General features: G+C 41.8%; 1 protein-coding gene across 17 annotated transcripts in view; it reads right to left on the reverse strand.

Annotated features, from left to right (window-relative positions):
* The window catches only part of MAGI1 (membrane associated guanylate kinase, WW and PDZ domain containing 1), a 574,222-nt gene that overhangs the window by 101,505 nt on the left and 447,831 nt on the right, over positions 1–24,886 (reverse strand). For all 17 annotated transcript variants that reach the window (XM_015236779.3, XM_015236773.3, XM_006196468.4 and 14 more), the window contains 2 exons: positions 14,660–14,779; positions 1,338–1,544 (listed from right to left, as the gene is read on the reverse strand). In XM_015236779.3, the coding sequence (XP_015092265.2) occupies positions 1,338–1,544; positions 14,660–14,779 (327 nt within the window). The remainder of the gene's footprint in view (positions 1–1,337; positions 1,545–14,659; positions 14,780–24,886) is intronic.

Genomic DNA, 24,886 nt, shown 5'->3' on the forward strand with positions numbered 1-24,886 from the left:
ATAAGACGGCTACCAAGGACCAAGCTAGGGCAGCAAAACAGGTCTCCCCCTTCTGTGTCTAATGCTTCTTGCAAAAGGCTTGGGCCACTGTTATGATGATAAGCCCTCAAAAATTATTTTAAATTGTCATCTTGAAAAATTTTACACTTCTTAACTCAGCGAATGAGAAAGCCTCAGAGAGGCCCTTACAGGCTGTAGAAAGCATTCAACTAATGCAAACTTTTTCCTCAATATTCTGTTGGACTTAACATCACAAGGAGGAAAATAGAGTTTAATCTTCTCTTTATTGGGACTGAGTTTAATCAAGTAATGACCAAAGTGTGGTGATGTCAGAAAAGGCCACAGAGAGAGAGGAAGAAAAGCTCATGTTCAGCCAATGGGCAACAACTCCAGAGCTGTGACTCAAAGTTTGCAAGAAAATATTTAAGGATAGGAAAAACAGAAGACACAAAATAGTCTTCAAAATCACAACATTATAGCCCGGAGTCACTCATGTCTTATGACGATGTTACGTTTTGAGTTACTCTTTAAGGCCAAACTCCCATGTAGTATGAAAAATATTATTGAACAGCTCTGGGTCACTGCACTAACCCAAGGAACGTACATCATGGCCTCTCTGAATGGTGTCTCCTGGGAACATTACCCAGACGCCTTCTCCTTGAAGATTCCTTCATTAAACACAGCCTACCTAAGCTGGAGTGTAGATAGCCCTGAATATATGTATAAAACTATGATGCAATGAGTAATACATGCTATATAATATAAAATACATATGTACTAAATCATCTTAATGGATATATAATCCATCTTTTCCCTCTGAGGAAATATAGTAAAGTTTGCACAAGTTAATTGAACCCATCATTTATTTCCACTGCATCTCCACTTACAAAGGTATAAGATAAAAGGATGCTGCTAGTCTTCCGAACAGCATCAACTCGTATTAAACTATTAAACAAATTTTCATATTTCTCTAAGCCATCAGCCATAATTATGGAGCACTGTCAAGGCCAAGAAGTCAATGAACAAAACAGATTCTTACAGGTCTCATTTTGAAAAGAAATAAAGGATGCTGAATACTCTTGATTTCCTACTACAAACATTTCCCTCTTGCCCCTTTAAGACAGCTGGGTGAAGTTCAAATACTCTTGCCAAGAAGCATGAAAAAGACCAAAGCAAAGACCACCTCTTCCCCAAGCTTCGCAAGGTCAGAGTCTGAATTTTGGTGACCCCCTCCAAATTCCTCTTGAGACTAGAAACCTTCTCTTAACTCTTTGCAAAAGCCTCCCCCAGCCCTTTTCCCCCAAACCCGCTGAGCGGGAATATTGGCTGGTCTTTACCTGTAAAGCTACTGTTCATTTCAGGAACGTCATCCTCTTCCTCATTCTCCGCGTGGACTATGCCAGCATTTTGCATATCATTGTAGGACTTGGTTCGCTTTGGGGTTGACTGCTTGGAGCCAGAATGAAGGCTTTGCAAGGCATCCGTCGTGATCACTTTCCCACTGACTGGCTGGCTAGGAGGTTTGGGTGTCCCATAATAGTTTCCTAGGTGATGGAGAGACACATTTGCATGTTTCAGAAAGAATACTTTTTTTTTTCAGGACTGCAAATCCAACTCTTTCAGCACATTAAAAAAAAATTGTGTTTTGTTTTGTTTTTTACTGGAAAATCAGAACAGACTGTATTTCATTTCTGGAATGAGTTAGAAAAGGTGTTGGTCCTACCCAGCTAGACATGGAGGCCAGGAGGAAAGCTGCACTGTGAGTGCCAAGAACCTACTAGGGCTAAAAACAAAGGCGACGGTGCTGAATGGAAGGGCTTCTCCTCATTACATTTGAATTTCAATTGGTTGCCTTTTTACATCTATGCACCAGCATAATGCGGAATCCAATTTAGAGTGAGCCTCACAGGAAATAAAAAATTCATTACAGTCAGCACCCTCACAGGCCTACAAAGTTGAGGTCACCTTCCCTCAATAAGGGGACACCTCAAAAGAGAACCAGGGCAATAATTTTCAAAAAAAGAGACGGAACACCACGTGGCGCCTCTTTAACTGAATGGCAGGCCTGACTCACAAGGTCGTGTGGGGTTGGAAGAAACCTTTGCCAAGTTTGAAGAGAAAACTCTGTGTCCACGGTGGCACAGTGGTACCCATCCTGGGGCACTCTTGTAGGAGGTGCCCATTTTCACTTTTAGCCACTTCCCCCCAGAGTTCTGAACAGGTCTGACCATTGCTAAGTGACTCTGCCCAGCATCTGGATGGGTTTTTACATTTTAATTTTTTATTTTGATATGTGTATGTTTTTAATGTGCAGTAGAAAATTCTAGCTAGCAAGTTATGGTAGTAAAATATAACATTTACTTTTAAAAATTAAGTGATAAAGCAATACTTTCCAAAATTGGTATAAAAAGCAGCTATATAAATATAAAATAAGAAATTCGTTGAGTAAACAATACCAATGGTAGTGATAAGAGCTTCCTTTTGAAAATATAAGTTAGAAATTAAGTTATTTTAAAGAAAACTTCTAGTAAATAAGAGACACTCTTAAGATAGAGACAAAAATCACGAAGGTGATTCTTGAACAGCTGAGGTTTGAAAAATACAGCTTATAATCAATAATATTCAGTGACTACATGATATAAAACATCAGCATCAGAATGGCATTGATCTATTCGAATTTCACATCTTTTACAGTAAAGCCAGGAAGATAAATTACATTAAGCCCCTTGACAAATCCTAAGTAACATTTGTAATTCTATGCTTAGTAAAGGAGAATTTGTAAATAATAACAAATCCTGAATACACTGTTGCTTCCCAAGAATCTCACCCCGTATCTAACCTCCGCAAAGAGTTAGAAAAAATACAGTTATTTTACAAGCTCAAAAGCAAAAGGGAACAGTAATATACTACTTTGCATGAGATATACAGGTGACAGAGAATTTGCATCCATTAAGCTTTATTTTAATTATTAAAATTTATTTTTTAGTAATATTTCTTTAAAGTATTTTTTGAATCACCGAATTTATGAATACACACTTTGGGAGTGGTGTAGTAGTGTGTGTCAGCAGGGAAACTCTGAACACACAAATTAAAAAGAGCAGGAGACTAACGGGCGCCATGTTTGATTTTGAAGGAAACCAGACAGAACCTGGTAAAGCACATTCTGGTGGCTTGTACTCAACTAAATCATAGCTCTTTCACAGAACGTGGTATTTAAACCTCTTCAAAAAACTTCTTTCATGTTTCCAACTTCAAGGTACAGGGATTGAATAGAACCAGCCTGAAGAAAAGGCATCCGCATTGTGTTTTCAGGGACTAACACAAGCAGAGGGAAGAATGAGCAGATGTATGACCCAAGACTCATCTTGCATTTCTAGGTTACGCCAGAGGATGTCCCCTGCCTTTGCTGAAGCTGAAACTAGGCTGCCGCAGTGCTGACTATTTTCAGGAACTGAAGACTGTTAGTGAGGTTTTAGGTAAATTAAACAGCTGTTGAAAAAGTAATCCTCACCGTGAACAAAAAATAGAGACAAAAGCTATACTGAATTTAATTCTTATTCCTTCTGATCACTATTGCATCAAAACATCCTGTACATTTCTGAGTTAGAAATTAAAGTAAGACCAATGTCTATAAATAAGAATCTTTCATTGAGAGATATGAGTAAAAGACGGGACTCTTATTGTATTTTTATAATTGTAATTTTACAATTTTATAATTGTAATAATTGTAATCATTATCACTCATTTTCAGTGCCATTAAACCAAGGCAACATTCATGAAACTACTGTCATTTAAAAATCAACTAAAATTTAGATACCCTCAGTTTACAACAAAAATAAATGTTTGGAAAAGAAGAATTCTACCTAAATTTGACAGATTTGTGTGGATTTTCCTCAGCTGTCAAGTTCCGGGTCCTCCTTAAGTTAACAAATGATGAGCAGATTTCTCAACACAATTACAAACTCCCCAACACAACCCACTTATTCACAGTTGTTTCCTGTTTCTGGAAATTAGTTTAAGATTGATTGGAGACAGATAAAGTACGTATTATTAGGTTGAACCATACTCAGTTGCTGCTGAAGAAAACAAACTGTCGAATATCAACAATTTCACTTGGCTTAATTCAATGCGCAGGCGTTGGTAGTACTCAGCTCACAGCACTGACAAAGACCTTGGAAGAGGCAGCCTAGGGTTTAAAATCTAAGCTTCACCACTAACTGGTTGTATAACCCTAGACAAGTCATTTAACTTTCTTTTTTTTAAAGTCATCATCCTGTTCTGTAAAATTGGGAATTGTGAGAATGCCTGGTATCTACCTAGAGTGCCCATTATGAGGCTACAGTGAGACGGTCCACTTAATGCCTGCAGCCCACAGGAAGGGCTGCCACTGTACCACACTTGATAAACTTGTTTCTAATCTTTAAAATGAGGCTCCTGACACCTTATTGGGAGGGTTAATAAAACAGTGTGTCTGAAGTGCTTGCTACATGGTAACTGAGTACCGTTCTTTTACTAACGTAAATAAACAAGCGAGCAAACCCGCCAGTGATCGAATAATCTTGGGCGAGTTATTTACACTCTGTCTAACACTTCCTCTGTGAACTGGGAATGGCAGCTCCAGCCCTAATGACCTCACAGGATTATCCAAAGATCAAATGATGTAACTTTCTTGAAGGTACCCTGTAAATCACAAGTTGTTATAAACAGGAGATGTTATAATTATTCAAACTTCTCCAACATTTCTAATTTCCCATATCGCCTACAGTCTTTACAGGAAAGCTTCTACCTAGCAGTTTTCTAACGGGAGAGGGTTCAACTTTCCTTCACAGATTTTTTTTTTAGCATGTTAAATAAAGTGAATTAGCGACCAACGTTTAAAAATGGAGTATTTCTGATTAAAATATGGATAAATGGAGAAGAGCTGCTTCCCAAACTGTAAGGTCTGGCTCCTTGGATTTGTCTCTTACAGGCAATGTTGGTGACAAGTATGTGACCAAAGGCAATTCACCGGGAATGCACTCACTAAATTAAGGATTTCTGCAGCGAAGTTGTGGCTCCTATGCTTGGTCTGTGCCAGCCCTTACCAGACGAACACCCTGGCCCCAGTCCAGAAGAGTGCCCTTAATGCTGCTGAAATGCCAAGGTCTGGGCAGATCAAGGGGCGTGGACACAGGACGTATGGAAGAAAACCTAGAATTTCAAAAAAACCCTCGGTAGATCAGACTGGACTTTGAGTGAACTCATTTGGGGTGAATCTGGTTTTGTCCCCTGAGCTCTTGGCTGATGGGGTAACGCCATGATTCCACATTGTCTTCCCATACAACCCAGGACAAGATGGGACCGGCATGCCCCCGTTGGCCACAGTTCCCACCAGCACTGCTTCCATGTGCCCTATTCGCTGTCTCAACTCTACCTGCCTGGGCCCCCGGGCATTTAAATTCACAGCTCCTTCCCTTTGAGAAACTCTCCACCTTATCAACAGTTTCCACAACTGTCACCATCAGGCCAAGCCATGGCAGAAAGACAGACCTCACAGAGAGTATGCCCAAGAGACTCCCTGTGAAGAATGAACAGTTCACTTAATGGTATTAAATACAAATCATCTGAAGCATTATAAATGAATAAAAGATTAATTGGGGTTATCACTTGGCAGGCTGCACAGTTTCTAAGAGACATCAGCCTGACCGTCCCACGGCCTCCATGTGAGCCAACACACATGTCCAGAGGTGGCCGCGCTCCCTCCCAAGTGTGCGTCCCCTGCTGCTATTTTCAGAACTGGCCCCACAATAAAACTCAGCAGGAATGGTGGCCAGGGAGGGAAGAGGGGGTGGGGAAGACGTAAGAGGAAGCCACCGCTGGTTTTAATTAACAGGCACCCTCTTCAGCCACAACCAAGCCAGAGAAAATATTTTCTGACATGCATTGAAAAATTAATGGGGACTGCAAATCAATTTTTAGAGCTTGATAAAATATTTAAGGAGGACCGTAACCCTGAGTTTTAAGCCAGAATGAATCAAATCTTTATGGTCTCTCACTTTGTACAGATTTAGCATTCATTCATTCATTCATTCATTCCTCACTGAGAACCTCTGGTGAAAATGGGACTAAAACATGGTCCTCACAAGTACTCTGCATGGTAGACATCACTGTTCTTATACTTTGTGTAAATAACAGTTACATTAGATGGAGACTGGGATTCAGTAGGTCAAGGCAGGGTCAAGAACTGAGGCCCTGTGTCCCCTAGTCCTATGTTTTTTTAAAATAATTTTAAATGGGGGAGAGGAATGTGGAAAGGATGCCTTGTCTGTCCTCTTCCTACAGAACAAACTTTCGAAGATAAGCTGCAGAACAGGATGACAGTGACCACCAACAGCGGGGAATCTAGAGCATATGTTATCAGTGGGGCAACGCTGCTCCCACGGGGCAAAAATAGGGTTTGGTTTGGGGGAAGGACGTGTGCGTTGAAAACGCCGACTCCCGCTCTGGGTACAGCACAGACATACAGCCGGTACCTAAGGACACAGGCATCCGGTGCATCTTTTTCTGCCTTGGCCTCCAGGGCGTGCATGTTCGACTCTTGTGGGCTCCGCAGGCACTTTACAGTTGCTCCCTTGCTCTTGCTGCTCTAATCCCACCAGTGTTTCCCAGGCCCCACCTGCAACCTGTGCCCTGCTCACCTCACAGCTCCTGCATCCACTGCTCCCTCTGTTTAACACACTTCCCTCTGCTTCTTGTCTCTTTATCACCTGCTCGTCCTCAGGGACTGCATCCCTGACCCCACAGACTAGATCAAAGCCTCCTGTATGTTGTCAGGGAAGCATGTACCCCTCCCTTCCCAATGCCCTTTGCTGAATTTATCAGACTGCTGAGCTGATCAACATCTGTCTTCATCTCTAGACTGTCAGCTCCACGAAGGCAGGAACCACAGGCGTGCTGTGTGCCACTGCGTTCCTGGACCAAACGTAGTGCCAGACACAGAGTGTCACTCAGTCATTCTCTGCAGAACCAGTCAATGAACAAGAGGAGGTTGGACATGTGAATCCCAGCCAGGGATGCTCTTCAACACCTATATTGTAGATCCGGTTTCTAATAGCATGACTCATGGCATTTTCTTTCCAGTCCCTCAATTGTATCTGAATTCCCTCAGAGCCACATCACTTCTCTCTGCCACTTGCTTGCTCAACTCACGATGGTATCATTCTTAAAACGCCCATCACTTTCTTTTTATTCTTCCTTTTCTGACCTGCTCCGCCCTACAAAACCAAGATTCGCATGCACTGAAGGACAGACAGTCAGCCCATGTCCTATAATCAGCTGTTTGTTCTTGCCAGGGTCATTTGGCTTTGAATATAAAAGACAAAAAAGGTAAACAAAAATTAATAACCTTGTGACCCTGGGCAAGATCAGGGACCTCTCTCTTTCCAGCCTCAGTTCTCACGGTTTAAAGGTAAGACTAGTCCCAGCCTAACAGTTTTTGTGCCGATTAAGTGAGATCACGTGTGTAAAGCGCTCAGCAGCGTGCTTGGCACGACATTAGCACGTAATAAACCCTAGCAGTCTTAAATTGTGCCCGATGCTGGGGGCAGATAACAGCTCTAACATGTAACAGATGATACTGTAATCGAAGTATATATTTAAAGAACATTAACAAAAAGTTACCTTTATTGCCCCTACCATATGTCACTACCCACACATTCATTTGCTCTAATCTTTATTAACAATCCTCAAGGAAAAAAAAATCCCTGAGCAGTGCTATTTTCAGGTGGAAAAAACTGAGACTCACACAGTGAGTAAGGGATGACTGGCATTTCAACACGGATTTGCCGGTCCCCAGCATCTAGGCTCTCAACTCTGAGAATCGCTGGGGATCTCTGAGCAGGGAATGAAGCCAAACATCCCTGGCCTCAGCCTCCCCGTCTTCACAGGCAGAGGAACAGACAATTGTCGCACAGATTTTCTTTGGTTATTCTCATTATCAACAGAGAACACTCCACAGTGGAGTTTGCCAACAGAGCTTATCGCAACAGACGGCTTCCCGGGCCTGCCAAGGAACAGGACTCCAGACGGTCTCGTTTTCCTCAACGACAAACAAGAACTCTCTTCACCCCGGCTTTATCTCTGCATCCCCCCCAAAGTAGACCCTTGGCAGCTGCCTTTCTGCAGACCTTCTAGGACACAGAACAGTAACCCTACTGAACACTGACATCCCCTTTCCTAATTAACATGCAGAGATATGCAACCCATAAACTCCCTTCTGAAATGTCACGCTGGCACTGCACTTCCATGCCGAGGGAAAAATCTTTGCAAGGCTCAGAGTGTATAATCAGCCTCTTCTACCCAGAAGCATTTGTAAAACAGGCATGTTTGGAAGCACCCCCCACTGAATAGTTCAGCCCTTGTAAACTCTCTCCGAGAGAAGCCCCAAGGGCTGGCTGAGGCAGCAACCTGTCTTGCTGAGCAAAAATGTCAACAGGGAAAAAAAAAAAAAAAAGGGAAAGCAAGGCAAAAAGGAGATGGTGCTGCTGATTTATTTCAAGAACCGTATCAAATTAATGAGCTCGGTGCCACAATTAGGAAGTTGGGCCAAGGAAGAAAGACACGTTTATTCATGTTCTTCTTTTTCTTGTCTTGACTTGATGTCGATTCCATCTAGTGACAGAATGAGGAGCTGGTTCCAATTGCAAAGCCGAGACCAATTACAATTTCCACTAACAACGTCTCTGCCTTGTGAGGGGCAACAGTTAGATTCCTTCCGTAGTCAGGAAGGGCTCGTGCTCTGCTGGGGTGAGTGTGACTCTCAGTGAGAGAGCGGGTGCGGGGGGGGGGGGAGTTTCATCATGGATCCCCCGATCCTCCCACCAAACCCGGCCTTTCCCAGTGTTTCTTATCTCAGCAAATGGCACGGCATCTATCCAGTTTTGTAAGACAGACATGAGAAGACATCCTAGGAGAAATATCATCACCTGAATCTTCCACCTCCCTCTTTTTCCCCCCATTTTTAAGTTGAAGTATAGTTGATTGACAGTGTTGTGTTAATTTCTGGTCTATAGCATAGTGATTCAGTTATACATATATACATATTCTTTTTTATTATAGGTTATTACAAGCCATTGTCTACCTCCTTCTTATGATCATCAATATAGTACCAAGTTCACAAAAATATCTCATACTGTTGATGTAATAATGTGAAACTCCTCTAAAAATTACACTATTAATAAAAAAAATTACACCATTAAAAAAAAAAAGCGTGTGTCAAAAAAAAGTCACAGGAACATCTCAAGATTTAGTCAACTCATCACCACCATCACCAATGCTGTCTAAAACTAACTCAGTGGGGTGCCAGATAAAATGCAAGATTGGTGCTCTGTATTTTGATTTGCTTAATCCAGCAACCTAACTCCAGCTTAACCACCATCTTAAGCTCATCTCAATGACTACTTCTACATGGGAAGTACTTCCCAACTCCATAGACATCAAATCCCCCCGTCTTAGGTCCCCTTTTGTAGGTCCTTACAACTGTAACACACCTACAAATCTATATTTATTTCTGTGATTATTTGAATAATGTGTCTTGTGAACTAGACGGGAAGACTCGGAAGGACAATGATCGTATCTGGCTTTGCTCTTCATTTTATTTTTAATGAATAAACAAAAGAACAAACTAGTCAGAGAGTCTGCAGAAGAAGTACCCCTTCCAGGCAGCAGACACAGGGAAGACTGGCGTCCTAGTCCTGCCTGGGACATGACCGCAGTGACGGGCATTTGGCCAGGCTTTGTCTCCAATTCCCTCTAGTGTCCTAGACCAGTCTCTCTCTGGATCTCAGTTCTGTCTTCTGAAGAGATGAGCTCCATGGAGCCTTTCTAGCTTTAAAATTTTACAGCCCTGCAATTCTCAACCCCAAACGAGTATTGGACCTGAACAAGTATTCTGCAGGTCATCAGACCTTCGGGTTTTATGGGTTCACTCCACTTGTCTGCCCTGACACATGTCGCTGGGCGAATCCACAAAAGATCACCACTCCTCTATAGTAACATCCTCTTTGGGAGGATTCAAATTTATGCTTTTCCTAAAGAAGCTTCACTCTGAAAGATGTGCTTAGCTCTCTGAAGTCGGGTGAGTGAGAAGGGAAAGATCTTCTTGAACAGGTCCTCATCCTCCCTTGGAGAAGCTATCATTCCAGAACTGCCCTGTGAAATATGGCAGCCATCAGACACATGGGGCTATTTAAGGCTAAATTTGTTTAAATTAAATTAAATTAAAAATCCAGTTTCTCAGTCATAATAACCACATGTGGCCAGTGGCCACCATGTTGGACAGCTCAGAATACTGCACATTTCATCACTGAATCCCCAGGATGGCACTGGTTCTATAGGAAACAGACCTTGGTTCCCTGTTCCTCCTTCTCTAGGACCAAAGCTCTGACCCTCTCTTGGTTCATCTCATTCGCTCTCGCTGGATCCAGGCCTTGTGGCTGCTGCCGACTTAGAAACTGAAACACTTGGACTCATCAGGTCCTCTGACAAGCTTCAGGTCAAAGGTCACTTCCTCAAGGGGACTGACTCTGATGTGAGATTATATGTAACATCTTTGTTCTATGCTTCTGCGGCACCCTTCTCAGAATACTCATCCCATCTCTTGAAACTGTTTAAATTTTACTGGCCTCCCAAGACTGAGGGGCTGTAAAGAACAGCCCCCAGTGCCGGACAACCGGGGTTTGAATCCCATCTCCACCTGGGGCTCACCATGTGAACTTAGAAAAGACAACGGGCATCTCTGGGCCTCGTGCGCTTCTTCTGTACAATGGGGGTAAATTGTACCCAGCTCATCAGATTGCTGGGTGATCAAGTGAAGCGGTACGCCTAACGCACTTTGAAGAGCACTCCGCACATAGTATACACTGGACAAACGCTGGCAAAAATAAATAACTAAAAAACGTAAGCACCTTCAAAGGCAGAGCTGCTTTGGTCTTCTGCCCTATGCATCACATTCTGTGTCTCGGGACAATGCTGAAATCTACTGTGTCTGCGGAGAAGGGCTGGCTTTAAAGAACCTACTCTATACATCTCTTCAAAACAGTGTAGTGAGATATTTATACAGGGACGTTCACGGCAGCACTGTTTACAAAACACTCAAAAAAGTGGGGGTAGGGGGGCATCTCAGATGTCCATCTGCAGGGGACTAGTTACATAAATTACGTATTTCCATACAGTGGGATGTTGTGCCGCATTTATATAGAATGAGGTGGAACTGTGTGGGGGTAACTGGAGAGTTCTCCAAGATGTGTTACGTACAATGGACAAGAATACGGTGAAATCAACAAGGACACATATGTTTATGTCACTCAAGTTTCCTGAATCTTTGCACTAAACCCTTTAATAGTGGGTTTTCTGTGAGGTGGAGGAGAAGCAACTATGACTTAAATATGATTAAGTTCTTTACTCTAGAAAGTATTCCATCCTGGTATACTTTCTTTTTTAACATTTAAAAGAAAATTTTGAGAGGGGAGGTGATGAGGTTTATTTATTTATCTATCTATTTATTTTAATGGAGGTGTTAGGGATGGAACCCAGGACCTCATGTATGTGCTCTACCACTGAGCTATATCCTCCTCCCTCCATCATGTACTTTTATTACTTTTACTTAAAAATGATTCAAGTGTCTTGCTTGAAAGAGTGTCTTGTGTTGTTGGGCAGACTTTCCCTCTCCAGAACAAGGACAGACCAAGAAAAAAACAATGTGAGCCGGGGAAACAGACATTGAGCACCTGGGGAGAAAATACAGATATTTTACTGGTAAATCCACTGATCTACTGAAGGAGGAGGGAATCCAGCAGGGTGGCAATTTCAGACCAGTCGTGTGTGTAAACATAAGAGCTAACGCTGATTGAGAGCTTACGTGTGTCAGACGCTGTGCTCAGCCCTTTTCAATTATTGTCTCATTTAATCCTACCTAAGAGAAAGCACTGTTATTATCCTCATTTTACTGAAGGGAAAATGGAGACAAGGAGCATTAAGCAACTTGCCAGAGGGCACACAGCTGAACAGGGAGAGGGGCTGAGACACACTCCAGCGGAGCCACAGCCCAGCTCACATGCCTGTCACTGTCCAATACACAGAGCCATCATCCAGAGGCTAGTCCAGCGGAAGCTCTCTAAGATCTATGCAGCCAGACGCCAGTGACTGTATCTGGTATTTCATAAAAATTCCACTTTCCTTTCAGCTTGTCAAAGTCAACATGATATATACTCCAGTTGGTTCCAAAAAATTATGAGCCACCTCATATGGTAGGGAAGTTCTACAGCTCAAAGGGCAAAGGCTGGAGAATACAGTCCAATGGCGAAAAAATGGAGTGGATTCATACGGAGCAGAAGAGAATTTCGACTCCGAAATAACTGTGCGGTATTCACAGAGAGACAGTTTTACGTTAGGAGGATCAGACATTTTCTGAAAAGCTTTGACCTGTTGCCAACCACCAGGAAGTTAAGTGAAAGTCCTGATGGGCCATTTTTACAACTTTCTATTTACACCCAGGATATTCTTCTTGGGGTTTTCAGGGAAGAGCATGGGATCCAAAAGTCAAATGGGCTGGGTTTGTTTCCTGGCTCGAGCATTCTAGCACCAGCTACACAACCTTGAGATAGTTCCTAAATGCTACCTGGCCTCAGCCTCCTCGTCTAAAAAGTCAGGGATAATAGCTACCTCTGTCAGAGCGGTAAAATTTATGGGAGAACAAAGTGACTCCACCTGTATATAGCTTGGAACAAAAATACCTCAACACAATGTGTTGACTTTCCTTTTTTTCCCAGACAAGCAGTGGTCTAACCACATTTTCTTTTTCAACCCACTACTCTCTGGCTTTGCACGCTCATGCCCTTAACCTCTCCAAAAATGCAAATGGGTGTTTTTGACATTAGGGACTCGAGCTCCCCTGATGGGCATAATAACTGATTTCAGATAGGACAATTCACTTTCTCACACCAAAGAGGAACCACACTGGCTCTATTCTCAGCCACTTGAATTTGGAACCGGAGTCACAGTTACAAGAAAACCCACTGAACAAACTCCCGGTACACCTACCCAACCTCTTTCCCTTCCCTCACCTCACTCCTAGGCTTTAATTAACCCTCCTTGCTTGGGGCATTTTCAGATCCCCTCCCCAGCCACCAACCTCCAGTCACATCCCAACATCTCAAGGAAACTATGGCAGCTGATAATCAGCAATACTCAGAGGAAATCTTCCTGGGTTCACCAGCAGGAATTTGATTAATAGTGAAACATTGTTCAATGCATATACACCATGTGGAAATGCACACTAGATACAAAGGTGATGCTCGGCCCTGTCTCCCTTGCAAAAAAACATCAAACCAGAATCAGCATCCCTAAGACTCATGGTCATAACTTCACTTTTAGCCATTGCCTGGAATAGGGGTGATTACTACATCAAAGCTGTAAAACCCCTAATAAAATTATAGTCCACTTTTTATTTATCCTTTGTCTTTAAGACTAATCTTGAAAATGCCACTGTGATCATCATCCAATAAATCTAAACTCTGAGAGTTTATAAAATAAACAAAACATAATAACATGACCTAGTTATTATTAATAGTATCATATTATGCCCCTCTGTGTCAAATAGTAACGCTCAAAAGAGTAAGCAAGCTATGATACTGTTTCTGGAAAATGTGACTTTAATTTTTCCCTCATGCTTGGTTTTGAGCTTCCAAGCCCTTTTTTTTTTTGGAATTCCATCCTATAGATTCATTTTCACCTGTGGGAAATGATTTATGTCCATGGTATTCAATGCAGTTGTGTTTTGAAATATTAAAACTATTTACCCAAAGGGAACTAGTTAAATAAATTACGGTCCACCCATGCAAAGAGATTATATAGCCACTTAAAGAAAACAAGAACCATTCTATTAGTGAACTACAAAGACCTCTAAGACAAGCTGTTATATAAAAGAGCAAGGTGCCAAACAGCAATGGAATGTATACTGCCTTCTGGGTAAAACAGGGAAGAGATAAGAACACACCTATGAGTATGTGTACACCTGCACAGGTGTGTTTGTCTCTACATAAAAAATTTTATCAGCATAATCAGAGACCAATAACATTAGTTGAAATATCTGGGAACAGGAGAAATGGAAATTAGGCAAGTGGAAGATAGGTCTATGAAAGAGCTGACTTACTGAATACTTTTGAAATATTCTGCTTTATGAGCCATATAAACATATTCTTTACTCAAAAAATACATTAAATACCCATTGTTGATCAAAATGACATTCCAGTCCTTCGAGAGGAAAACAACACTGCCTAAAAAGGTTACATTTTATGACTGACCATCATCCTCCTTCCTCTTCTTTTTAACACCATATATGCCCCTTTAAACACACATACATGTTTAAATCAATAAATTACAGGAAAAAAACTCCTGGAGTGTTAAAAGAAAAAAAAAACACCGCACAAAAGTATTTTTGAAGAGTGCCACAAAACCTTATTCCATAATTTTTATTATTATTATTAATCCCATTAAGGTGAACTGCAATCTCCCACAGATGACACTTGGCTAGTCCACAAAATATTTTTGCCTGGATGGCCCTGGATCCCCTCACGTGCCCAGGAGAGGGGCATCCTCACTGCTGCCGGATGCATGAGCTCACCTTCATAGGTGCCGACTTCTAGAAGAGTCCCGCTCTGCTCGAGGTCCAAGAACTCCTTCACAGTCAGAAAGTTATAGTCCACGCCAGGCACCTCTCCTTCTCTTGGAGATCGGGTTGTGCCTGCAGCAGGGAAGACAAAGGCACAAGAAGTCATCAGTCAACTGAAACAGGAAGTGGCCCATGCAGGGCTAATTAAAATAACCTGTTCAGTAAGCTGGTGTACCTAAGATGACAGAGCCACCGACTGAGACGGGGACCTGGCAAAAGGCAACTTCTTTCTACAGAACAGCATCCTCACTTCCAACCTCTAGTGCCCCGGCCCCTCAAATATGAGAAAGAAAACACAGTGCAGCTAGGGAACCCAGGGAGATTTTCATCGTTCAAAAAAAAAGCCCTTGGACACAAAGGGTAAATTGGATTTTACAGACGACATTCACAATCAGCAGCTTTTAGGACTCCAGTAAATACTAAAAAGTTATCCACCTTAAGCCCAGAGCCTAAGGGGTTTATATTTTTATCACAGGCCTCGAAATGCTTGTGTTCCTCAATACATCCGGCAACTTCCAGGGTAATAAGCCCTTGAAGAAAATGACACCCACTGCATAAACACATCGCCAGAGAAATTCGATTGCCCAAGATCTGTGGTTGGATATCTTCCAGGGATTAAAATGCTGCTGCTCTCCACGTAATTAGTATGTTTGGCAGAAAGAGGCCACCCGTATGGTTTTGGACGAGAGAAAAAGGACGCTGCATTTGCTAGAAAATTCTCTCCCTGATTTCATCTAGTCATTCTCTCAAGGACTAATAAATATAACAATGCTTCTTATGAAATAACACAGAGCCTCAGAATATTTAAGTCACGTAGCTCAGGGGCTGGGCTGTCATTTCAGCCTGACCGCAACCAAAAGTGGGAAGGAATGTGGCTTACACACGAACTGAAGAAAGAAAATAAACCAAGAAGCAATTAAGTAGTGTATGAACCTATGTTAGATGTTACAGGAGACTGAAAAAGAGCAAAACTCATGATTTCTGCTCCTACGTGCAGGTTAGGGGATAGACCAGCATCACTCATTCTGCCAGGTCCCATTACCTCCGGTGCCTCCGGGTCAATGTTTTCCTATAAAATAAGCAGAATTTTTTCCATCTGCCTAGGAACTTAATAAGCAGGGATTTTCCCCTGGTCCTAGTCCTGATTTTCCCTAAAGCAATTCAATAACCAGCTCTCTGTACTTGGTGGCTCCCCTGTTCGTGGCACAGCCCGGTCTCTGACCACGTGCCTACATGAGTTTCCAGGCACGTCCTGTGGAAATCCAGAGTTCTCGTAAGTCAGAAAACTCAACACTTGTTGCATGTTTTACTCAGGCTAAAGGCATTTTTTAAACAACCCCAATTTTTCTAATAGGTGAAATCTGGGTGTTATAAAGAACAGTTCTATTACAAATGTTGGCTCATCATGGCCAGCGTGCTAGGACTTTGTGGTCAAGCAGCCCTCTCATAGTGTCCTGAAGTCAACCTCTGTACTGTTTCCTAATTGGCTCCCATTTCTGGCTCCCTGGCAGACAATGACAAGTCCCTTGAGATACTTCACAACGTTTAAGTTTCTGTCTCCAGTGTCAGGCACACAGTGGGTACTCCAGAAGCATCAAGAGTACCATGTATGGTTGACGAGCAGGTATGTAGAATGGGAGTGATGACCTGGCTTCCCAGCCTGTGGTCCTGGGCATGTTCCTGAGCGTCTGCCATTTCTCAGTTTCCTCACCTGTGAAATAGGAATAATAATGCTACCTACACCATAGGTTTGTCTTGTGTGTTGAGTGAGATTAAATTTTAGAAGGCTTCTCAGTAATTGCTACCAGATATTATAGTTCATGCTATTAGCAGAATGAAACGTGTTGATAAAATGTGATAGTTCAAATTATAATATATATACATAATTACATATATTATTATGTTTCTCTTTTTTAAGAATTATTTTACTGAGGCCACAATACATGCCAGGCATCAATTTAGGCATTGGGGACCAAGCCAAAGCCCCTACCCTAATTAAAGTTTTATTTTTCTACAAAAGCCAGAAAACAAATATGTATATAAATACAGCATGTAACTTCAAGCGTTTGAAAGTGTCTTGGAGGAAGGAAGCATGGTGGAGAGTAACAGAGGTCCTTCAGAGAGGTGATAAAACCTGGCTAAGGAAGTGTCACCTAAACTGCGAAGGTGATGTGAAAAGCATCCCAGGCTGGGGGAAAGGCTGAGGGCTTTGAAGTCGGAATGGGTCTAGGATGCTGGGGGAAGGGCAGAAAATCCAGAGTAACTGTGTCGGAGCAACAGAAATGAGGTTAGAAATGAAAGCGAGGGGCCAGATTATGCAGGCCATGGCAAACATTTCATATTTCATTCGAAGGATGATGGGAAGTCACCAGAGGGATTTGAGCAGGGTAGTGCGACGATTTTTTTTTTTAAAGATCACTGCACTTTACAGAGGACAGCCTATGGGCAGAGTAGGAGGGGGACATGGGTAAGAATAGAAGCAAGAAGACCAGTTAGGTGGTTACCACAGCATCCAGGTGAGAAAACATCTGGAAGCAGACAAGAAGAGGAGGACAGAGATGGTAAGACACAGTGAAATCTGTTACAGTTTGTGAACATTTAAAATAGCTGTGAGATAGTCCACAAGAGACACATTAAAAGTACATCAACTCATCAGGCCACGCTAGGTCTGAATTTTGAGGACACAACTTGCTGATGGAGTGGATGGAGTGTGTAAGAACAACAGAAGAGTAAGGACTGACATCTTATTTGGCCTGGGCTGATGTGTTGTTCCATTGACATTGATCAAGACGATGGGGGAAATGGGTTTTAGGGAAAAGAAATTCAGAGTTCACTTCTGGACAGGTCAAGTTTGAGATGCCTACCAAACACCCAGCTGGAGAGAGCTGTGGACAGCGGGCTACGTTAAGTCTGAAGATCAGAGGAGTGGCTGGGCTCTCAACCGAGGAGTGATCAGTAAACCACTGGCATTTGCAGGGAAGAGACTGAAAGAGATAATTCAGGGACAAAGAGCGTAGAAAGAGCAGCCAGGAAGTTTGAGCTGAACACAGAACCTTTTAATTTTTAGAAACTGAGAAGAGGAGGAGGCTCCTCAGAGGAGACTAGAAGGCAGCAGTCAGCAAGGCGGGAGCAAATGAGGAGGGTGTGATGCCTTAAAGCCAAGTGAAAAAAGCTGTCCAGCCGGCTACTTGGAAAACACAAACAGTCTACATCATACTGGGAAATTCCAGTGCAGGGCAAGAATAGAATCTCTTTGAAACTTGCTGTGAAAGAAATCTGTCCTGAATATGTTCTAGACGGGAATTCGAATACTCAGACTCCAGAGCAAAAGTCCATTAGCTTAGTTTACCCCCCAGCCCCCTACTCCAACAAAACGACGAGGAGAAATAACACCAAACAAAAGATTTGCTGTGTTTTTAAAGTCTTCTACACCAGAAAATACTGGGGGTTTTTTTTCCCCCTACTGTAGCCATCTTCTCTTTGCCATTTTTCTCAACCACATTTTCAGAATCAATTTGTCAGATTATCTTTAAAGACAATGACAACCACTGGGTCTTCATTTCCTGAAAGGATGCCAAGTCATCAGGAGCTTCAAAAACGCTATGTTTTAGAGGGAAAAGGAAACTAACAGAGACCATTTTCCCCTGGAAATACATAAGCTTAGAATGGCCTTTGAGCAGCAGGGGAAATGGGTGGGGGGCGGGTAAGTCTCCACCCACAAAACCTTCAGGGTTTACAACCCAGACAAAACCTTTCCACTCCACAGGCCAGCAGGAGGTGGACTCCCAGTTATCCTCTGAGCAACCCGCCCTGGGTCTTGGCCAACATGACCAGGCTCTATTCAGTGACGCAAAGGGAGAAAGGGCCTGGGAGGGGACCTCGCCCCCAGCTTTTCTTCCCGCAGAATGACAGGCTGCCTGCTGGACACACGCCTGGCAGATGGCATTTCAAAGGGTTTTCAGGAGCCATCTGGGGTGGGTACGATTATTACAAACCACGCTTCTAACAAAGCCAGAAGGGTTACTTCCTGGCAGAAGAGAAGTAAAACAAATTCTATCATGTTTCTCAGGGACAGCATATTTCAAAAAAAAAAAAAAAACAAACCAAAAAACAAAAAAACACCAGGCTGACAAACTGGGGTTTCTACAGCCTAACAACATCGTCTTCTGCTTGTCTAGCTAGAAATCAGGCCAACAATATCTTAGAGTTATTAGCTTTAGACAAACAAACACAGTGCCCACCTCCTGGTCTGAAACAAAAAAAAAAAAAGAAATAAAGAAAGAAAGAAAAAAGAAAAAAGAAAGAAAGAAATAGATTATTAAACACTAGGAAAAAAATAATAGTTTCCATTTATTGAATGCTTAGCTATATCTTAGGCCAGGTGTTAAACACTTTATCAATACGACTGTAGTCACTCTTCCTAAGACATCCCTAAGACATAGAAGGATTGCTATTACATTCATTTCATTGATGACGAAACCGATCCTCAGAAAAGTAATTTTCTCAAGGTCACATGACAAGGAAGCTGGGCAGAGAGTTGTGATTTGAAAGTAGGCAATCTGACTCGGGCACCCCTCATTCTAAACCATTGTTGTCCAAGCTACCTTTCTCCCATGACAGAAGTGTTCCTCAGCTGTGCACTGAACATGGTAGCCGCCAGACACAGCTGGTTATTACCTTTTTTTTATTATATACACTGCAGTTGTACAGCATCCTAGTTCAACATCTGTACACATGTGGTTATTGATATGTGGCGAATGTGCCAGAGGAGCTGAAATTAAATTTTATCTAATTTTAATTACTTTAAGTGTAAAGAGCCACACAGGGCTCGTGGCAACCGGACTGGCAAGCACAGCTCTAAGCCACGAGGGCATTTCCAATCCAACGTTTGGTACCATGCCCCCCAAGCAGTTCCCGCTCTCCAAACAAAAACAAGAAACATAACTGCAGACATCCTGTACTCACACAGGAAAACTATCCTTTTAAAAACTCTTACATGCTTTGAAAAATGATCTAGTCAAACTTTATATTTTGTACTAAAAATTCTGTTTGGTTCATACCGGCCAAAAAAACCCCCAAAACCTCAGATATTTGCAGCATCACTATAGCAAAAACAAAAATTCAAAATAAGACCAAAATAAAAGCTGCCTCCAAAACAAACAAATAAACAAACAACCTGAGTGTCTATGAATATGGGAATCACCGAACAAAAAATGATTTCCCTTAGGAAATATTTTTTTCACTTTGTAAAGAATCCTAGTTAGCTACAGGTATATGCAGTTACCAGAAGGAATATCTATAATGTACATTTGAGTAATATAAAGTGCAAAAAAAAATCACTGCATTTTATTGAAAAACAGAAAAGAATGCCTTATGGGTGCTGCATGTTTTGTGAGTGACTAAATAGTCAAATGGATGGTATAAAGCCTTCACAATGGTGACCTCAGGAGGGTGGGTTCAGAAATGGGAAGAGAAGAAACGACTGTTTCTTGAAATCCTTCTCATACTCTGAATTGCACCAATGTGTATGTAGTTGTTGTGGCATTTTATAAACTGAGTTAAGTAATTGTTTAAAAAATCTTGAAAGTCCTAATTTTTGGGCATCCTACTCAAACATCTCCAATATTAACTAGTCCTTGCAAAAATATACCAAAGAATACAGGGCTCAAAGTGAATCAGAGACACAATAGGTCCCCAGGTTTTCCATCTCATAGAAAGCCCGCACCAATGTCCACAACCCTTGCCTTTAGCTATGAATAGGAACATACTACGAATAAATAAAGTTGAGGACAAGGTGGCACTCTTTTTCTGCTTGATTTTGGTTTTTAAACCTCAAACCATTCATGACTTAAACAGAGTCCTTTTAAAGTGCTAAAATGTAACAAGATTTGCAACAGAGTAGTGAATACTATCAGCCATTACAAATTTGGCATCAGGTCACTACAAATTAATCTGAGCTATGCCCTACTGAATGTCTCGGTATGAATTAGCAATGCCCCCAAAAGTTTGCCCCGTAAAGCTTGAGTGGCTGCTTGCTCCTTGGGCATCTTTTACGGTTCATAACCGTTCAGCGTATCTGGTGGCATGAGTGACCCTTGCTGAGGAAATCCGAAAATGACCTTCCTTATCATCAGACTCCACAAAGGATGGCTACAGAAAGGAAACCGGATTCAGAGCTCATCTGCTCTCTCTCCTTCTAGAAATCCTCCTGAAATATCCAGTTAAAGCAGAAAAAAAAAAAAAATCCTAGAGGTGAGACACGAATATGCTATTTCCTACTGCTAGGAATAGGAGTATTGCTTCGCAATACCATTAGATTTCGAGGCAAGCCATCACTCAGCACCTGTCCAACTGGTCTCAAGGTCAGACTGCTAATAGAGCAGTCACTACTGTACTTGGATTAACCTGTTAATTCTCAATGGTAGCACCTCATGTTAAATTAGTCTGGGTCCTGCTTATCAAAATCTAACAAGACTTCAGAGAATTACAGTCCCTCTCAAATGTCTCTGTGTTAAGAAAAGAGCATCATTTTCTATAATACAACAAGTGTTTGCACTGCTTGAAGTTGGTTAAATATCCAGGATAGCCTCATATTATTAATTCTTCAGTTGACGGAGATGGAGCAGAGTGGAATATATTGTTTCCCCGAATTCACGCAGCACAATTTCTGCCATATCTCAGGACCACCAATACTGTTTACTCACTATTTTCCCTACAAGCCAAAGTGATTTAAAAAACTTAAATACATTCATGGGAAAAGGAAATGCTTAAGCACTGCATATTTATTAAGATGGATTAAAAAAAGAATCTTACAGTACCAGGTGCTGGCAAAAATATGGAGCAACTGGAATTCCCATACATTGTTAGTAAGGGTGCAAAATGGTACCGCCACAGGGAAAAGAGTTCGGCAGTTTGTTAAAAAGTGAAACATAAATTTACTATATGACCCAATATTCACACCCCTGAATATCTAGCCTAGAGAAATTGAACCTACGTTCACACAAAAACCTGTAAGCAAATGTTTGTAGCAGTTGTAAGCATGATCAACCCAAAACAGGAAAACAACCCAAAGGTCCTTCAGTTGGTGAACAGATAAAGTGTGGTACCTCCCTCCAGTGGGCACCGCTCGGCAGAAGCACAGATGAACACAACAACATGGCTTAATCTCAACACTTCGGTAAATCACACAAAAAGCCAGACTCCAAAGGCCACGCACTGTATGATTCCGCTTCAATGATATTCTACAAAAGGCAAAAACCACAGTAGGGGTGGAGAATAAACCAGCTGTTGCCAGATGTGCGGTTGGGGTTGCCCACCACGGGACAGCACAAGGGACTAGGGAAGGGGACAGGGTTGAGGAGGCAAAAGTGCTCTGTATCCTGATTGTGGTGGAGGCTGATTTCTCCAAATCGACAGAACTGTACACCAAAGAGGGAATTTCACGGCTTATAAAACTTTAGAAAAGGAAACATTTAGCATTACCTCCAGTGAAGAATCAGTTTCACCCTGCCAGAAACAGTAACTAAAAATACACACTACCAAAATAACATCATTTCATTTTATCTAGAGCCTGAGGCTTCCATTCTCTTATTACAAACGGAGATTAACAAATTTTAGAAAGTTATTGGAGACCTATTAGCGCCAAATTGAGAATTTCTCCTTAACACACTTACAGGGCTTTTTTTCATAAAATTATAAAGACAATCATCTGCTCAGTATTGGGTTAGATGTTCCAGTAGCATCTAGAACACTGTCTAAAATCATCTCACATCATCCCAGAAGTCGTTTTGGGAACCACTAGGACCCCAGGAAAACCCCAGGGCAGAGGTGAGGACTTTGGAGTTTTGAAGCTGGAAAAACACAGTTTTAAAGTCCAGCTCCACCACCTTATTCTCTAAAGAACTTCGGATGCTCAATCTCTCTAAGTCTTGGTTTTCTCACCTATAGTTAGGATGGAAAAAATAAAACCATAAAAATTAAAAATAATTACAATTTTTAAGTGGAATCACTAAAAATGTCTACACCGCCGGGCTTTGTGTGAGCACCAGATGAGACAAGGCATATGCCGCTCCCATCACAGCGTCCTGCAGGGAGCAAGCATCCCAAACAAACCAGGAGTAGATGCTCAGCTGACTTGGATTTGGCTAGCTTGGAACCTGGGATGTGAATTTCCATAACACTCTTGAAGATACGCTCAAGGACAAAAATCTCTCTGCATATGATTTAGATGCACATTATTTTAAATTCCTGGAAGATACCATCACAGTCAAACCCGCATCATTTCTGGCCTTCAGTTGATGCAAAACTTCTTTACTCTGGCTAGGAGTTTGCCTGCATATTTACTATGTTAATCCTGTTTCATTTCAGCCTAAAGAACAGGAGGAATGTATGTCCTACAACTAAGTGATCTTTATGTTTTTACTCTGTCAGGATAAGTCCTGACTCCTGGGCTCCGATTCATGAATAATCTTGTCCTCTTTTCACCAGCCCAGAAATACAAATCGCACAGCCTGTGCATTGCAAACATTTTTCTGTGAGTAAATGCTTTTTTCTAGGGAGCCTGACCAACCACAAGGATTTAAATCCCCTTACTCCCAAAACAGAGATTTAGAAACAGTATCTCTACAAATGCTGACCACAGCCTTACGTGTTTAATAGATTCAAAACACTAGTGACTTTTCTATGGTGCTGTAACCACGGCATTAGGCACCCAAATACGGAGCCACTTGAATGTGTACTGGATGTTTCCTCCTGGATAAAAAGCATTTGCTTTTACCAAAGCTTTTGTTTCACCAATCCTGCCAGTTAACATGAGGTGTGCACAGAGAACTAAAGATATTTCCTTCTAAGAGAGTGTGCTTATGTTTAGAACGAGTCCACCCAGCTCCCCGCTTGTGTCCTTTCAAATCCACCAAACATACAAACAAAAACAACCCTATGGAGTAGTTGCTATTATCATCTCCACTTCACAGATAAGAAAACATGCAGAGAGATTAGGTGGCTTGCCAAAAATTAAGCAGCTGGTTAAGTGACAGAGCCAGGATTTGAACCTGAGGTTTTACTGCCAGGGCAGTGAAAGCCCCTGTCTACAAAGACACTGGGGACAGGAACACACTGGTGGGAGGAGGGGGGACAGCTGAGTCTTCACACGTCTTCATCACCTGCTCTCATCAAAGAAAGGAAAGGGCGCTGATGGAGCTGAGAGCCCGGGGTTGGGGGACAGCCCTCCCCACGACTTCCTTAATGCCAAACTGAACTCCCAGGATCCATGTCTTACTATCTCTTAATCAGAATAATGCAGCGAATTAGGCCAGAATTCATTGAATAGGAAAGTCAAGTAGGAACTTGAATATGCATATTAACCCCTCTTCCTCTTTGATGTGGGGGAGGAAGCTTTGGCAAGGAAATTCTGCATTCATTAAAAACAGGAAAGTGAAAACCCTCAAGCTGTCACTGATTCATTTCAAACCTTCAGCATTCAGGCAATAAAGGATAAGAATCTCCACCCCTTGATACACACTTATCAAAAATCAACTTTTGAGGATTATCTTGAGGCATTTTTGTTCAGAAAGGAATTCCGAAAATCAGTAATGCCCAAGTCTAGTCCTAAAGGCTGTCCATGATAAAAGAGGATTAGATGAGACAGACTTTCTCCATTATGACAGGTAATACTTTTTACTTTCTCTGAATTAATGACAGCAACCGTTTGTGTAAAATGAAATGAACGAACTCCAATGATTTCAACCAGATAATTTCAAAGGCCTGTGAAAGAAAATGATTATTTTGGTGAAAAGCTGTAATTAATTAAGAATATCAACTTTCCACAAATTAAGTGACTGCAAGCCCAATGCTGAATGCTTCTCATCTTTGGCAGCTATCTTTCTTTAGTTAAAAAAAGTAAAAAAATAAAAAACATAATCAGGAGTGACTGCCAATGGGTAGATGGTTTCTTTTTGGGGTAAAGACAATATTCTAAAATTAGACAGTTGCAAATGTTGCAGTTCTAAGAATATAATAAAAATGCTGAATTGTACTACTTGAAAGAATGAATTTTATGGAGTGTATGATGTCTATCAATAAAGCAGTTAAAATACTATTACGCTACAAAGATGCAGAGATAAACAGAGAGTAGTCTCTGTCCTCAAGGATGTTACAATTCAGTAGAGGAGTTGTTCCATT

This window comes from Vicugna pacos, chromosome 17, assembly GCF_048564905.1.
Source record: "Vicugna pacos chromosome 17, VicPac4, whole genome shotgun sequence".
Taxonomy (NCBI): domain Eukaryota; kingdom Metazoa; phylum Chordata; class Mammalia; order Artiodactyla; family Camelidae; genus Vicugna; species Vicugna pacos.